At 39.4% G+C, this 18391-nt stretch overlaps 1 protein-coding gene across 5 annotated transcripts in view; it reads left to right on the forward strand.

Moving 5' to 3' along the window:
* GALNT7 (polypeptide N-acetylgalactosaminyltransferase 7) overlaps window positions 1–18391 on the forward strand; it is an 80093-nt gene that overhangs the window by 26429 nt on the left and 35273 nt on the right. For all 5 annotated transcript variants that reach the window (XR_001875101.1, XM_017816582.1, XM_017816581.1 and 2 more), the window contains exon 2: window positions 8138–8592. Coding sequence is in view for 4 of the 5 variants with exons in the window: in XM_017816581.1 (XP_017672070.1) it covers window positions 8138–8592 (455 nt within the window). In the remaining variant the exon portion in view is untranslated. The remainder of the gene's footprint in view (window positions 1–8137; window positions 8593–18391) is intronic.

An 18391-nucleotide genomic window follows, 5' to 3' on the forward strand; every position in this document is an offset into this window, starting at 1 on the left:
CTCCAGAGCCATAAGGAGAGGTACGCTGAGAGGTACAAAGAGAGTAGGGTTAGGTTAGATACTAGGAAAAAAGTCTTTATTGTGAAGGTGGTGAGGCACTGTAACAGGTTGCCCAGGGAAGTTGAGGATGTCCCAGCCCTGGTAGTGTTCAAGGCCAGGTTGGATGTGGCTCTGAGCAACCTGGTCTAGTTGCAGGTGTCTCTGCCTGTGGCAGGGGGGTTGGAACTAGATGAACTTCAAGATCCCTTCCAACCCAAGCCATTCTATGATTCTATGATTTCTTGTAGTTAACTCCACAAAGGTGTTCTTGGGCATCTCTTAAGTGGAGGCTTTGAGTGAAGTGGATCTCTGTCGAGGCTTCTTTGACACACCATGCCTATTGAACTGCAGATGGGACCAGGGGTAGTATGACAGCAGCAGGAGTGGAAGGATGTAAAAAACTGAGTAAGAGCTGAATCTCAGGCAACAAGGAAGGCAGTCTGGTAGGTTTAAGAGCTGGTTCAATATTCCCCAAGCATTGAGTGCTCGTGAAAACAAGGACAGTAAGACTGCTATTTTTTACAGCTATTTGTTCTGAAGCACTCTGTGTCTTTATTTTTACTTGCTTTCAGTCAGGCATAGGCTAATTGTGAAACTACTTGTCGCACAGGAATTCAAGAAGTACTGCACCTCTCCTAAAGAGGCACCCTGTACGATAGGTAAGGTACAGGGTTACCATAAATCTTAAATCTCCCTGAGGGTGATAGAGAGAGAGAAGTTTACAGGTTTTGGGTGGCCAATGGCATGCTCTGTAAGAGACTGAGTCTGGCACAAAGCACTCTGGCCAGGTCTCCTGGTAGTCTCTGCTTTTGATGAAGGTAACTGAACTTCCCAAAGGAACTTGGTCAGTCTGGACCAGATGCATATGAGTGTGACCAATGCATTTATAGAAAATCCATACTCCAGGAGAGACATATACAGCAGAAAGTTATGGAGGAGATGTGTCATGGGAAAAGGGAGTGAGGAGCAAGGACAGGGGGTAAAGCAGTGCACGTCGACAGAGCACTTGGGGCAGGATTGCATTACCCTGCAGGAATTTTAAGTGATACACACACAGCAAGGCCAAAGAGGATGACAGAAGTATCATTAGCTTGCAAGTGAAAGATAATATCACAACAGAACAATTTCATCTAAAAGGGATGCTTAGATGGGTATCATACTGACATCCAAATGTGGATACGTATCTTTAAACAAGGTACTGTGCAGTAAACATGTATGTTCCCCTCTGTTAGGCAAATAATTGGGCAATCAGGTTATTTCCACTGAAAATAAGTATTCTTCCTTCTTCCATAAGATTTGTTACCCGAGGGCTTCCATAGCCTCATACAACTTTGTATGCAATGACCTTTGAAATGTTGGCTGCAGACCATGGCAGTATGCAGCATTAGCCTAAAGTCACTGTCCTAGATGAATGCTTCTGCTGCGACAAAGTAGAAGGTATCCAAGAAGACAGGAAGAGCCTCTTTTTGCCAAGAGAACTCTTAGAGCAACCATGTAAAGCATAAAATAAAGTTGAAGAACTGAGCCTTATCTTCTTCAGTGTCTTACTTGAACTCACAGGTTCAAACACCAGCAGAGATGACCTCAGATGTTAGTGAATATTGTTAGTTTTTAGACTCATTACTAGATAACAAGTTTTTTTTACCCATTATTTGGAATCAGTGATACAGAGACTCAAGTAGATTATTGCAAGTCACTCAAAACTTGAATGCTAAATTCTTTTAAACTCCTTCATTATAGCAGAACATTGAGCTGTTGCCAAATTGACATATTTATAAACAGTTCCTCTCCTTTATTACATGCCCTTCCTATTTTTGAACATGCCACTTACTTTTCCATAAGCAGTGCTCTCAAATCTCAGAAATGTCAACCATAAAATAGAATAAAATTGTTGATCTTAATCCCCTAAATTGTTTTGCCTTGGCTCAAAGGGACTGCTGCTTAATTTTTTTTTCTCAATGGACTGAGTGAATATCAATGACTGTGGTCTGCTGGTATCTATTGAAAACTCGGTAACTTCTGTACTGTAAAAGTGTATGTACTAGTGATTGCCCTGTTCTGCCTTATCAGATAGGACATAAGGAATGGAGGGGAAGGGGATTTTACTCAATGCTGATGACTAGCAGTTTATTACTGTTCCTTGCAAAACTCTTCCAGGGAGCTACTTGGGACCTGAGAGAAAAAAGGCAAGAAATAACAAGCTGGATAAATTCTCATGATCCAACTTCAGTCCTAATTTGAGTCAATATGGTTGTCTTGTGATGATATTGTTTGATGGAAGGTTTTGCCTAATATGACTTAGAGGCAGTGCTGCATGTGGAGCTTAAAACAGACTTTTTTAGTGCAAAAAGTTGTAAAGTTTGAAAAGACTTTATAACTATTTATGTATTTTCCGAAATGATGCTAGTTGTGCCATAGATTTTTATCCTTGTTTGAGAAGCTAGTTTTTTTCATTTGTGTGTGCTTTTGGTTTTGTTTTCTCTGTCTGCAACTGGTCTTGCAATAGGTAGAATTTCTAATTGCTTGGATGGAGGCTACCATGGCAGGGGTGAAAGTGGAAGGTGTGCAATCTTATGGAATGGATCCCTTTGATAGTCAGACAACTGTGTTGTGGGAATTATTGCTTATTTTATTTATTCTGGGGTTAGTGAGTATCTAAAGTGAAATCTATTCAGAAATACATTGTTGGATGTGTTGATTTTTCCTTTTGTCTGTGTTTGATCCTATATACTGAAAAGTTATCTTTTTTTGCTCATAAGAGTGTTGTGGAGTCTTTCTACGCTGCAGTGCAAAAATATTTGCAAGACTAGGTAATGCAGTGTGACACTTTATTTATTCTATCTATGCCCTGCACTATAACCTGGTATGTAAGACTCACACATAATGATTCAAAGCAAACAAAAATATACTACATGCTGGGTTTTTTCATGTCTCTCATTAACTGGTAGAGCAGAATCATGCCAGAAGCTTGGCTGAGAACAGGCATTATTTTAGTATCTTCCCAGCATGAGTCTAGTCAATAATGAAATCTGTGAATCCAGCTTGTAGTCCTTTTTTCTTCTCTTTTTTTCCCTCCTACCAAGGTAACTGAATAAGTCAAAACAACCTCCTCCTGTTTAGTGAAATAATTGAAAACGCTAGACTCTGCATTATTTCTCTGAAGTGACTTTTTTCTTCCGATAAACTTTGATCAGCTGCATTAAGTTGATGCAAACAAAGCAAAATACTTTAAATATGTTGAGATCCTTACTAAAGTGATAGTTGTGTGGGTCTGTATCAGAGTACCTGTGACAGAAGTGCTATTAAAAATGCTCCTTTTTTGCACAGAGGGATCAGGTGAGCTCTGAATGCCATTAATTTGTCCTCAGTTAAAAGTCCTTGAACCCTTCCTTATGATATAAGAACACACATTGTACTTGTGTTTCATGGTAGTTGCAGAAGTGTAGATTCAGCCAAGAGGTAAGAAAGGTAAAAGATGACTGGATATTAAACTGTATCAGTTTTTATAGTTTTTTCATGAGGAACACCTGGATATTGCAATGAGCAGTATCTGTCTTTATTGAGCTGGGTAAGAACATGTATATTCTAAGAATGTAAGGTTTTTTTAATTTCCTTTTGCATCCCTGGGTAATGAGAATGCTGCTGGATTCTACTTAATTATTTCCCTTTTAATTTTTTTTGTATCACTGATTTTTTCTAGATGAGGAAATTGCTTTTGTAGTCATTGCTTTTAATTAGCAACCTTTTTTCAGTATGATAATCTTTCATTTTAGAAATCAAGCAAATCCACTTTTCTAACATAAATTTGTATTCAGACATTATTTCACAAAGTTTTAGGGAGTTGCCAGTCTTGAACTAATTGACTGAAGAAAAGCAGATTACACAACTTTCACATTTGCAGTTTTATTGCCAGCTACAACTCCAACCCTCCTACTAGCTGACTGATCTCACAGCTCTATTAAGTCCTCTCCCAGTTTTTCCTTTTACTTGGTGTAATTTATAAGCATATTTCCAAAGGAAAACAGTTATGTTTCCTATACATTTAACTCCATTCTTGTCTTCTGCAAAAAGGCACCTAATTTGCAAAATAAAGTGACACTGAATAACCCTTTTTTTTTTCTTTCCAAATCAGTGATGGTATTTATATTATCTCACTGTTTTGGAAACACCTATTGCAGTGACTGAGACATAATTCCCTTAGGAGGGAAAAGAACATCTAAAAAATAAAGAAGCATGCACCAAACTGGAGCTAGGAAGCTCACAGCAAGTTCTAGCTTCAGCCCTATAGAAAAAGACAATGATCTCTATAGAAAAAGACAAATTTTTTCCACATTATGTGTCCTTTTTATAAATATGTAATGAGATTTTATTGTTGTTGTTTGTCTTCAGATGTGAGAGAACTCACAGTTTTTGGACAACCTAGAAGTGCAGAGTCCAGATGTATGTTGTGCTTACTTCTTCCAAGCCCTCCCTTCACCTTGCTACTATTAACTCTTCTGAAGTTTTTAAAATAACTTTCAGACCATCTTGTTTTTCCACTTTAGAAAGGTTTTTGGGGTTTGTTTTTTTTTTTATGTGTGCACCTTCCAGTTTGGCTCTTGTTGTTGTATGAATCTTTAGGTTTAATACTTTCACCTAAGCCAAACCCATAATCAGTGAACAACACTTAATAAAAATTACTTCAGATTTTTGATATGTCATTTTTTTTTAAAGGAGTGTAGAGTAATAATTCATAAAAGAGAGAAGAAGCTCTAGAAGTTCCTAACTAAGGCATTGTGGCTTATATGATGACCAGAGGAGTGCTTTGATTGTGGTTTGAATTTGCTTCTTTTCCACACAGTATTTGGAAAACCTTTGTCTCAGTTATCTCTGGAGAAATTAATAACCTTCAGGAGTTGTGGTCTGCACTATGCACTTAAACACTGCTAGTTTCTCTTCTTTTTTCCTTTTTTTTTTTTTAAATCCCATAAAATGCTGAGAGGAAGTTAATTTTCTTCATAGCATCCCATATGATGCCATGTTTTAGATTCATGTCCAGGCATGGGGAGGGAGGAGTAAGCAGCTGTGTCATGCTGAGCTGCTTGCAGGAATTAACCCACAACAAATGCCTTCTATCTTGTTTGTCCCCAGTGCATAAAAATTGGAGGAATGGGGTGAATGAGTGTGCCTGCGTGTTTGTGTATAATTTTCTTGGTTTATGAAATACTTTCCTATGCCTACTAATGCAGAATATATTTAGTGTGTAGAAGGGAACTACAAATAAATGCAAAATAATGCAAATTGTGCATAACAGTTATAATGAGGCTAAATGTAATAATGGATAAGTCATAGTTCTGATGGCAGGAAAGTAAACAAATTTCTTTCAGAAATGTTATGTTTCAGTCGAAGAATTGGCTAAGTGGAAGCTCATAACTGTTTTATAGGTAGTGGAAATGAAATGAAAGGATATTAAATTCCACACAGACCACAGAATTAAGAAATTCCTGCCTGATGGGGACTAATGATCCAGGGAGGTTACTGAGAATGGCAGTGTGTAAACCTGGCTTCTTTCTATGCTGCCTTCCCTTTGGATGCTTCCAGCATCCATGGATATTTAATTTGAGTTTTTAGAAGGTACTTCCCTGCTCAGCGCTTTTATATCTCCCTATGGACCTGTCATCCATCAAGGTAAACAGTGGATTTCCATTGAATTTATCCATCACCTTCATGATTTTTTAAACTTCAGTTGTATGCCCCTCATCCATCACATCTCCAAACTGCAGAGCCTTAGAGATGAAAGGCCAAATGCCTTTCTAGTCTTTCATCTCTAGATACCTATCTACCTTCTCCTTCATTCTGTTACCCTTCTCTGTACCTTCTCGAATTCCTTTTAGATATGGAGATATGGAGACCGGAACTACATATTACTGAATACATGAATGCTTCAAAATTTTATGTAGTCAAAATGCTCTTTAGCATCCTTCCTGATGATGCCCACCATTTTTTTGGCTTCTGTAGCTGCTTCTGCACTCAGAGCAGGAGTTAAGATTTGAGTTGGTAAGAGCTGAGAGCTCAGCAGTATTCTGACAGTAGTGGCAAAGCCTTCCTTTTGATTTCTAGGGTAAGTGTTAGATTATGCTCTCTTCAAAGTCCTCTCAGGGCTTTATTTAGATCCATGGCAGCCTTCTACTTCCTTGAAAAATGTGCCTTTTCACATGCCCTTATACTTCCCTTTTCTCACTCTGGCTTTTGAGTTCCTCAAAAAATGTTGGTGTAAGAAAAGAATAATGTAACACTTTTCATGTTATATGTTTTCCCTGTTTAACCTATAACAAGCAGAGCACTCAGGAAGTTTCTTGAATAAATTTTATTTTGAATTGGAGCCTGACTCCCACTGTTATCCTAGCAATATACTGGTTTTCTTCGTAATTTCTGAAGATTTTTTTATGCAGTATGATGCACAGGAAAATACTGTGATGTAGTGTTAAGTATTGTGTAGTTTTGTTAAACATGGACATGAGTCAGCATTGTGCCCTTGTCTCAGTAAAGGCAGAGTGCGTAATGGATGGATACCCTAGAAAGAGCTTAGCTGTCTGGAGCACTTCTCCCACACTGCCCGAGCTCAGGGGAGATGTTAACAGACGCAGAGGACCTGGAAAAACCTGCTAAGGAGACTGCATTTGGCCAGAGAAAAGTCTAATGGGGAATCTAATTGCATCTTTTCACCCTGAAAAGTGAGGTTACAGAGAAAATGGAAATAAAATCTTCTGACAGGTGCAGACGGAAAGGACAAGAGGCAATCACCGTAAGATGCAACATGAGAAACTTCTACCAAGTTGTGAGGAAAAGTACCTTCACTGTGAGCTGGGTCAAGCAACTGGAACAGGTTGTGCAGAGAAACTGAGTGTTTTCAGGTTATGACTGGACAAGCCTCTCAGAAATTGCATCTAACTGTGAACCTGCCTTCAGCAGGTTTAAGTAGGTGGCATCCTTCTGATCTCAATTTTTTGTCTGATTCTGTATTTATGAATAGACAGTGAGAAATTGCTAAAATATGTGTGTTGATTCCTGCAGGTTTCAGTATGATCTAACATTTGTCCTGCTTACAAATAAATAATGTGAGCAGGAAATCTGAACTTTCAGCAATGTTTGCCTTCATCATCTTGGACAGTCGTATTGGAAAAAGCAGTGACTGGGTTTTGGAGTGCATTTGTGGGTGGGGCTGTTGCACTCTGGAGACTTCACACTCAGACACTTCAGAGCTTTTCTGTCTAGTTTCTTCCAAAATCACCCAGCCTTGTTCTAACCCCATCAACCTCACTAATCACTGAAAATATCAAGTGGGGAGACAGGGAGGAGTGCTGTAAAATTGTTTCAAACAAGGAGGCTTGTTTCAAACAAGCTGTCAGTGGCTGTGGCAGCTCTGTTCAGCCCCAGCACTGCCTCCCCAGGTAGGAATCTCATTTCTGTTGCACTGCTGTTGTAGCAGAGGGAGTAATGCTTGGTGGGAGCAAGTTGGGTGGGGAGATGTGGAGTGTGAAGGGTGGCGATTATATGTGGCTCACAGCTGCCACAGATGTATGCCAGACTGCATGTAGTCACAGATCTCTTTCCCAGTACAGGAGCATCTTGAGGCTATATCTAGCAACCACTGAGACCTTATACAGATCTGAGCCACCAGCAGGCATACCTCAGAAACACCCAGTGCACAAGACTGGGCCCAAGGATGCCGTGCTCTGGACTGTGGCATTGTTTGCCTCCATACTACCTTTTCTTCATAAAATGCTCTGTCAGTGCACCCTGCACATCACTTTGGTGTGCAACTTGAACCACATTCAAGTTAACATGTCCTGCACGGGTATTTGGTCTTTGGGAATGCTTTGGGCATTAGTTGATTTCCAGGACCAACGCATCAAGGTAAGTGTGGACAACAGCTAGTGATGTTCTCCAGCAGTCAGTAGCTTTAGTAAAACGTGTTCATTGAGCCTCTCAACACAGGTTTCTCTCCTCTTGTTTAACATATATTTAGTGCCAACTCTCAGTGAGTGCATTAACTACTGGATGTAAATAAAGGGTCATCAATTCATATGATCTGGTGTTTCTCTGTGTGTGTATATAGGATGACAAAGAAGACAACAGACCCATGCCAAACAAAGGAGACCATGGACTAGGAAATGAGAAGTTCAAACCTGTGGTACCTTGGCCTCATGTTGAAGGTGTGGAAGTGGACTTGGAATCCATTCGAAGGAAAAATAAGGCCAAAAATGAACTAAATCATCATGGTGGTGATAACAAACAGCAGAACATCATCCAGAGGCAGTATCTCACATTTAAACCTCAGACATTTGTATACCCAGATCCTGTTTTACGACCTGGAGTCCTTGGTAATTTTGAACCCAAAGAGCCTGAGCCTCACGGAGTTGTTGGTGGCCCTGGAGAGGAAGCAAAGCCATATGTTTTAGGACCAGATTACAAAGAATCCATTCAAGCCAGCATTAAAGAGTTTGGGTTTAATATGGTGGCAAGTGATATGATCTCACTAGATCGGAGCGTTAATGACTTGCGTCAAGAAGAGTAAGCAAACCTTTTGTTTTCTTGTAGTTCTGTTTTTATGGCATTCAGTTATTTTCTTTCCATATATCTTAATTGATGCTTAAAATAATATTATTTATTAGGACAAATACTTAAGACTTCTTGTACTGACAGGCAAGAGTAGTGTACTATACCAAATGTTTCCATATATTCTTCTTAATGCTGTTGCAATGATTCCTTCATGAAAAGTTAATCTACAGTGATTTATCTCTGAAGTAATTTGTTTTAGTGTCTAATTGCATGTATTTGCATGTTCCGTGTCTAGCCACAGTCTTCATTGTCATATCTTTTCTTAATCTATAATTTAAGATTTGTTTTTAAGAAAGAAGGATTACCTTTATTAGGCATTCCCATTCTAGTTAGTTTATTCAGTTTTGGTTTACCCCAATGTTTCTAAAATGAAATGTAAATAGATAAATAAAGAGAGAACAGAAACAAAGAAATACTGTTCTCTTTAAATAACACTGCTCTAATTACCTGCAGTAACAGAAATATAGATCTGCCATAGTGATGGTTGGAGTAGTCTTCTAATAGTTTCTCACAGCATTTGTCATAAAGAAGGAAGCTAACTTAGACAAAATATTTTTTTACTTGCTGGGAGGGTGTCTACTTTGTTGTGGGAAAATTCTCATAGTTTACTAACATTTGCTCAATGATTACTAACAGGTTTACACAGTTTGTTCTGACCTTTGATATATGTTGGAGCCAATTTTACTCTTAGGCTAATCTGCATTTGATATAATTTTCCTTCTTAAATATCAGCTAAGGACAGGTCTCTGAGCTAACTGATTGATTGGTAAGGCATTTTTTAGTCTGTTTTTTTGGTTGGGGTTTTGTGGAGGGTGTATGAATTTAGGTATGAAATTAAGTACTTTGCGATTTTCACTTCCCCCTCATCTCTAGCAATGGATCGATGCTGATCCCTGGACTGGGTGCCAAGCCCTGGGCTTGTGTTTCCAGCTGTGATAGCTGATCTATTTAGCTGGTCACTCTCTGATTACTGGGCCTCTGCTCTGGCCTTTTGTAGTGGGTGTTTTTTCCGTTTCAAGGCAGGAGAGAACTGGCCAGCTGCGGGTCTGACTCATACCCATGCATGGACAGCTGCTTGAATTTACTACCTGGTGTGTGCTCACTGAAAGCAAATGAAGTACACAGAGCACAGCATTTCCCTTCCTTAGTGCTGTGTTCCTCAGATGACTTACTAAAGGTTTCCACTTGCTGGCAGTCAGAGGAGAGGACTGTGCCTGTCTGCTGCTGGTGGCAATGAAGTACCAGCTGTCCTGGGTGTTGTCTTTGTTTTTCTTTCTTTGCTGTGGTCAGCAGTTGGTCCTCTGCGCTGAAGAGATTTTTCTGAAGAGGAAGAAATGATCTGGCTAACCTGTGTAGGTCTGCATTTTCTTTTTAGGAGGTTATTCCCTAGACACTGCTGCTTCTGATGAGGCATTTGCAACCACTGGGATCCCTTTTGTAGGAGGCAATAGGACTAAGGAAACTCAAAGAAAAAGCATTTCCCCATCAAGTGTTGTGATTAACTGAGCAGGGGGGCTTGCTGCCTGCTGTTGCCAGGAGTTCAGTTTAGCAGAACATGGCTTTGGCCCTGCCTTCCTTAGAGAGAGAAGGGGAGGAGGTGGAAGCACACTCCCCTCCTGCCCTCCACTCTGGAAGTACAGCAGCGTGTCATGTGTGGGTGGGACTGGGCTGACTCTGCCCAGGCTAGTTGCCATATCTTTGGCAGCAGTATTCCCTCAAGTATTCCCTCCCCTCAATTTTTACCCAAGGTGAAGGGCATCAGAGAAGATATGTATCTGCCAAATAGTTCCACACCTGTAGCTTCCTGAAGTATTTTTGGCATAATCTCAGAATTTGTCTTTACTTCTGTTCTGAAGGACATTAATAAATAGAAATTCCCAAAGATGATTAAATACTTTGGGGAAGAGGAGGGACAGCTATGGAAAGATGAATTTCAGAAACAGTTTCCTTCAAGCACAGTTGCAGATAAGTCTTCTCGGAGGTCAAAGCCAGTAACTCAAATCAAAGTTATGTTTTATTATTTAATGTTCTAAGCAAGTAAACAAAACAGCATGAAAAAACAATGGGAACAAAAGGCATCTTTTAGATATAATTTTATTTATTGAATACTTGGGATGGTTGCAATTGCCTTAAATAAGTTAAAGGTATATAGCTTCCATGTGTCTCCTGGGAACAGCAGAAGAGAGGGGAAGCAAGTGAGATTGACTGATATTGATATGTGATTTTAGGTATCCACATCCTCACTCTCTAGCATATCCCCCAAGACGAGCAAGAAATGCAGCAAAAGGTAGCACATTGCCTATTGGATGCACCATTTATTTTCCTCCCACTGATCTGCTTAAAAAGAGTAGAAGCCTTTGTGGTTAATAAGTCTGGTCAAATTCAGTTTAATCCTACCAAAGAGCAATATAGTAATATTTTTATAGTTAATGCTAAATTGGCATTTATAATTGAGGAAGATCTTTCTGGTAAAGACCAGGTTATTTGTTCATAGACAGGCAGACCTCACCTCACCCTCTCTTCCTTCAAGCATCAGAATTTTTAAGTGTCACCCTATGCAGTCAGGTTTGTTCAGTGAAGTATGTCAAATGCTTTCCCAGGCTCTGCTAGCAAGAGTGAAATAGTGCTACAAGAGTTGTCTCTCCCAGCTTAAAAGTCTTGTAGCCTTAGGGCTTGTCCCTGCTGGAGGGAGAAGAGGGAAGAAATGACAATAAAGGGGGATTCAATTCTGCTCTGTTTAGATTTGACTTTGTAGTCTGACGTGTTATCAAGATGATTTGCAATCTGCAAATTTATTGATTCAGTAGGAATTTTGCTGGTGATTCTTGGTTGTTTCAGCTACTGTAAAAAGCCTTAACCCTTGTTGTGTGCTGTAGACAGGAATAATGCTGGATGGTGTGTTGAAATTTTTTGTCAGGTACATCAGAATATTTCTGTTTTGCCAGTACCACATACTCTTGGCTTATAGATTTTAACCAGTATATTTCAATGTTGAAGCCCAGCACTTCTGCTGACATACAGAAAGTCATAAGTTTGGTTAAACAAAAGCAAGAATATATGGGGATATAAAAAAGTCAGTGTAGAAACTTCCAAAGATGGCTCATCTCACTGCAGCCTTTTCAGCACCCTGTAGGAGGGCCAGGGGAGACATAAACTGGGTTTAGGTGAACCTGTTTGCCACCTTATTTTGTGTTGCAAAGAAGTAGAGAGGCTTAGCAGGCCCTGTCAGAACATCTGTACAGTAGCTGGAAGAAAACTTTTTCTTAAAACTCGGTTATTTTTACCTTTTTTGGATCTATTTTTATCGTCCTGGTAGGTGGCAGCCTTTTAAGAGCAGTCATTTATATTGGATTTTACATGTTGTACCTCCTTCCTAGCAGACCTGTGATAAAACTAATGTTAGGTTTCGGGAAGAAGGATATTAATTTGATTGCTCCCTGGACTATTTTTTTGTAATCAGAAGTCTCCACAGAGGTAGAGCTGGAGTAAAACTAGAGTGATAAAGTTTCTGGGCTACTTTGGATCCAAGATAAACACACCATGCTAGAGAAATAAAAAATGGACCTGGGTTTGAGGATAGATGCTGTGGGGTAACAAGGTGTGTCCTCTCAAAAAAAAAAAAGTCTGAAGAAATAACTTCAGAGAATTGTAGCTAGGAATAACAAGAACTTATTTGTTTATCCTGCATAATGATCCACTTGTCTAGAGAAGTTTAAAATAAAATTGAATTTAAAAAAATCCATCTATACTGGGTCTAACTAGTGATTGTTCTTGTTGACAACCTTATCTCTAGCTCTGGCCAATAACATATACTAGTGAGAAAACGTACAAGAATGGATAAGCTTCATTCCTGGTAATCAGTGGGCTGGAACACTTGAGCCAAAAATTGCAACAGGATTGTCATGCTTCATAGGCCTCTTTCTCTGCACAGACTTGTCTTTTAAATGCATATATACACCTGAAATTAATGACATCCTGAGTCAGTGACTGTAGAATGTGGTGTTTGTTTTAACCTCTCCTCCCAAATAACTGGCATGTACTTCTGTTATTCTGCTGCTCCACAGTATGGGAATATCAATAGATATCTCCATGAAGCTACTATATAAATGTTTCATGTTCCTTCCTTATTATTATTGCCATTTTATTTCCCCTGAGCTAAAATTCTTAAAGAGCTATCCACATTTGACTCCAAGATTTTTTTAAAATTTGTTTTTTTCCAGTGGTGATACAGAGTTCAGGGTTTGTCGCTGAGCATACGCACCGAGTGGCCTAACACTCCATATACAGTCATTGCACTTGCAATGAGCTCTCCTGCTAGCTCATTTCCTTGGTAGTGTTCTTGAATTGTTCTGCAGCTGTTTATAGTCATTTTAATTGCAACTACCAAGAACTTTTTATTGTTCAGTAATGACCTGGAAGAGGAGGTGAACTGCTTGGCTGCCAGCACAGACATTTATGCTGCTACAGTCACAAACTCACTTAAAAATTGAATAAAATAAGTCTGTTGAATGAATGGACTTTGGCAGTTATTAATCTAAGAGATCTGCCATATTTGATTAAGAACTGTGCCTGTAAAGAAAGCAAAGAACCTCATCAAATGCTTTAGAAATTCAGTTACTATATTAATACCCTGACCCATGTTCACATAATCTTTGATTTCTTCAAAAGATGATAATATTTTTCCGTGGCATGGCTTTTTTCCACCAAAGTTGTGTCTATGGTTTACTAATTTTGTTATTTATTACTAGCTTCTATTCAACATGGAAGTCAGATTGAGTGGTCTGCAATTATTTAGCTCCCCAAGGCCCTTTGGTAAAAATTGGTTTTGTGTTTTCCTCCTCTGTTTGTTTGATAACAAGGGTGGAATCAGCAATAGTTATACATCACAATTGTTTGTCTATTTATGTTGCATTGTTTGGGAAATACTGGGTTTATTAAATGAAAAAAAAGTCAATAGGCTATTAATGGCAGAAAATATAGAATTCCAGTAGAAGCTATCAGGCAGATTATCTGTGATGTCCGAATTACGAAGTCCCTAAGCGTTAGGTAGCTGAAGATAGGAATAGGGAATATAGTGGAAAGTATCACTGTGCACTTGCCCTAGTTTTGATCTCTTCTCTGGTTATGTGGTGTTGGTCACTGCTGAGAGTTCAATGGAAATCCTTAATTTAGCTCTCCTGCTTCTGAAGTGGTGTCTTTTCATTTTGATCATGTATCAGCCTGACAGACTTTGTGGCAAGCATCTTACTTCTGGTGTTTGAAAGAAATATTTGAATAGCAGCTCTTACACTTCAGTAAGCTATTTCTCAAACTTGGGTTTTGGGTTTTTGTTTGGGTTTTTTTGTGGGTTTTGTTTTTTTTAATCTCTTCTTATTTACATGCACTTGGCCTGAATTAGTGCTCGTTTCTGTTTCCCTAGTGTGGACACCACCCTGTACATTTAAAGAATGTATGTCTTACTGCTAACAGCATCTGGGGTTTTATTTGATTAAAAATAAAATTTCCCTTCTTCATAGTTCCCTTTTTTAAAAGGAAGTGTCTCCTGCCTCTGTCTTCTGTCCTGTCAGATGCTCCGATTCTTCCATACTCATCACAGGTGCTGTCTGAGTCTTTCTTGGGCAGCCAGTACTTCTGTGTGGTTCTGTTCATGGCTTTCCCTTGTCCTTATGCTAGACAATCCCTGGCACATTTAAGCTCCAATAAACTGGTTCTGATTTATTTTAGCAGAAGGCAGTCCTTCATGGATAAAGTTAATCAGTTCCAAAAATTTCACCCATTGCTAATGAATTCCAGCTCATAGTTTCCTGGATCCTGCTTCTTGAAGGTGGGCAAGAATTTGTCTTTGTCAGTCCTCAGGAACCACTGTTAAGCACCAGGACCTTGTAAATATTGGTGAGTGTGACCTCAAGATGACATCACAAGCTTCCTCAGTGCCCTCTGGTGTGATCCATCCAAATCCCATGGGCTCATGCTGTCTTTATCCCATTTGCTGTAATATGTCCACTTAAGTGGTCCCTGACTCACCTCTGTGGTGGATATTTCTTCCCTTCTGCAGACTTTGCCCCTTGACTCAGGGACCTGGGAGGTGTGAGAGCAAACCTTGCAAGTAAAGACTGAAGGAAATTATATGTTGAGTGTCTTAGTCTTTTCTGTGTCCTTTGGCAATAAATTGCATCTCTTTTATCAGTTTAGTCTTCCTTTAGCCTACAAGCTCTTGTCACCCTTCCTGTCTTATGGATTTCAACTCCATAAAGCTTTGCCTTTAATTCTCTCTGCATGGGCTCAGGCAATATTTCTGAACTCCTCCTAGGTAGCCAGTTCATGCATCTACCTTCCCTATTCTTCCTTCTGGAGTTCTTGGTGCAGCCAGGTGAGTTGTCTTCCATGCATCTTTGACTGACTGCATGTGGCAATGGACGGTTCCTGTGTTTTGGGGAGGTTGTCCTGGAAGATGCCATTCCCGAGCCCTTTTTGACGAAGTTGTAGCACCTGAAATCATTAACTTCTTATGACAGATATTAGGAAACATGTAAATAATGTGTGAAAGAGCCAAAAGGGAAATAAAACTGCCTGATGGACAAAACCATTGATGACTACATGTGCAGAGCTCTGAGAAGAGGCTGCTTGGTGTACGGTTCAGTGGAGCTGCACCTGGTATACAAGACCAAAGCAGTGTGAGTTGTTAAAAAAAAAATCTGTATTCAGTATTTCTAAAAAATACATATCTATGATGCATTACTTGCAGTAGTCTCTTTTTATACTTTTAACTCAAAACCAGTAAGAATCAATGCAGGTTTTGCTTTATGAAGTTACTTTCACAGTAGAACACTCCAAATCATCATCTGCTATTTCTATTCCTGTACTTTTCTGCATTTGGGTTGTGCTTAGTGCACTTTAGACTGAGACTGAAGTCAAGTAGCATTCTCTTAAAGTGTATTTTAAGTGATGCACTGTGAAACCCCCTATCTTTCCTATTAGCCAACTTGCAATACTGTAGAGCCCTTAAGCCAGAGATGTTCGTAGTGCTGATCAGATTTCATGCCAGGGTAATTAACGGTGATGGCTGTAAGAAAGGATCAGAGCTCAACATGCTTTGCTCAGCCTTGATGTGCTGTTGTTATCCAACACATGGAAGAGTTGCTTACAAATGATTCTTACTGACCCAGAAGATTTTAGTCTTATTACTCTATTTAAACTAGATTTTTTTTTTTTGACAGCTTCTTTCAAAAAATGTCTCAGGAATTTTATCCTGAATAGTTTAACTGGGAGAGGAAACATCATTAATGTTTAGGGCATGAGACGAATTAATCTCTTGCTGGATTTTTTTTCAATATAACAATAGATAGCTGCTGTCTGCTCACCAGTGTGAGCCAGAATTTCAGCTGTATCACCCACACACATCTGTCAGTATGATCATGGCAGAATAAATATTTTTAAGTGGTTTTTTCCTTCTGTGGATTATCCAGTTTGAGTTTTCCTTTTTAAGGACATTGTTGCTGTTACAGGGCATACCCCCTGGGCCATACAAATTTGTACTTGAATAATTGCATCTGTTGCCATGGGTCACCTTTTGACTTCAAACAGAACTGGCAATAAGCTTTTATTGAAAAACCTGAAAAAACCTCCTTGCTTGAGTACAATGCTGCTTGTATTTTTGGACAATTGTTTTTGCATCTCATTTTATAAAACAAAAGTGAATGAGGATTGGCTCGTTTTTAAAAATTGTACATGCAGGTTTGAAGGGTGCTTGTTTTATTTTTCAATTATTTTTAGTAAAAAAAGAGGAGGGAATTCTTGCCAAAAATAAAGACTTCTAACTTTACTAAGAATACACACATGCAGAGCTGTGTGATAGTAAGGCAGAGCTGTTAGAAAAGATATTTTTCCTGTCATAGTTTGATGGTGACAGCTTGGACCCTTTGTATGGTCCAAGTGCTATTAAAAATGTTGAATTGTGTAGAAAATATTTGGTGCTGGACTGGAGTCAAAAAATACCGAAATCTTTAGTTGTAACTAATTACTCAGGGTATGAAATAAGGCAGATAAGTCTTGGCTGCTCATTTGAAATGGACAGTCTTATTAGTCTGGGCAAATAACATGAATTTAATATGTTCTCTTACACTGAGTAGTTACTTGTCCAGTCAATCTTGTTGTAGCTAAGAAGATTGAATAGAAAGGCTCTGGAGTAAAGCCTGCTTTCTTCAGGAACGTGATTAGTTCCTTTAATTATAGCACTGACCAAATTACGTATTTGATACTGTTGTAAGAAAATGGATTTCAGTAATTATTCTTGATATCTGTGTCATTGGAAGTGGAGCATTAGGGACTTGATTTCATTTCACATGGTACCTTGGGAAAATCTTTTATTCAAGTGCCACATAGTACACTGGAACTGTTCTGTAATGAAGAAAACTAATTTTATAGTGTGCACATAAATCTTTGTGCACCTCAGTGAGAGCTGGGATTGAGAATCAGGTGAATTATAGTGGTCACACTAAATCAGGAAGGCTTTCTGCTGCAGATTATCAGCTGCCTTACTGCTGGTAAGAGTCCTGGAGGGGAAAAGAATGCATTTAAATTGTAATTAGCCACAGATTGTGAGAGCATCTCCTAGTGGTCAGGAAAGATTTGAATTCTGAGCATTAAAGCAAAACCCAGCATTTTCTGTTAACATTTCAGGTCCCAGTAGTGAAAACTACAGAGAAAATGGATCCTTCATCTCTTTAGTGTTGGCTGCTAGCATTTCAAACGTTAAGTTTTGAGGGAGAAATAATTCACCCAAAGAGTACAGAGAAGTTGACAGAGGCACCAGGTGTGTTATCTGTAGCTGGATTTACTTACTTCTTTATGTGTGCATTTGAAAAGAGATGACCAGGTTCTGAACATGACCTCTTACTCAACAAAAATGTACAGCGCAGCACCTGGAGTATATTTAAATTCTGTCTTAAACCTTGACTTCAGTGGAGGGGCAGTCTGAGCGATTTCCTGCAGCTGTTTGTGTAACCCTTCAGGTGCTGACTTGCAGCATAGAAATTCTGGGGCAGATGGAGGAAACATTCTGTCAAATGACTTGTAATCTGAATGTGAGACTAAAATTAAATAGACTTCTTACGCTCTGTCTTGTTCCTGTTAACCAGGACATACTGTGCTAGAGCATTCAAATAAGTGTGCCTGATACAAGCTATAATGCAGTCCAGCTAAGCATGGGCAGGAACTTCAAGGTTTAATACCTGATGAACAAGGCATGGTGGAAATACAGTATTTCTGTGGGACTGAGCTCACTGCCTCAAGCTTCTTTCTAGTTGCTTGATTATTACATTAGGTAAAGCTTGTCAGTGTTTGATAAACGCAAAGTTATGCACAGCCTGGACTGTTTGAAGCAAATCTATCAAGCCATAACTTCCTCAACTGGTGCTCACTCAATGGAGAAATAAGAAGAATTGCCATATGATGGCTGCTCAATTCTGAAGATGCAGTGCTCGACACCTCAAGGGGAAGAGGGTAGTGCATCCCATCCAAACTGCTTTTGTGCTGCTGGCCCACAGCACTGCCCTGCCCTGGTCCTGAGGAAGCTGCTTGCCCCCTCTACTCCCTGTGACACGCACGGTGTGTCACTGGACTGTAGAAGGCCTAGAGACCTGGGAGGACTTCACCACTTTAAACCAAAACAGGAAAGAAGAGGGCTTTGGCTTCATCTCCCTGTATGGGAGCTTCCCCTTCCCTGGAGAAGGCAATTTATTTTAGCCACCTA

This window comes from Lepidothrix coronata, unplaced genomic scaffold (assembly GCF_001604755.1).
Source record: "Lepidothrix coronata isolate B3197 unplaced genomic scaffold, Lepidothrix_coronata-1.0 Scaffold56, whole genome shotgun sequence".
Lineage (NCBI taxonomy): Eukaryota > Metazoa > Chordata > Aves > Passeriformes > Pipridae > Lepidothrix > Lepidothrix coronata.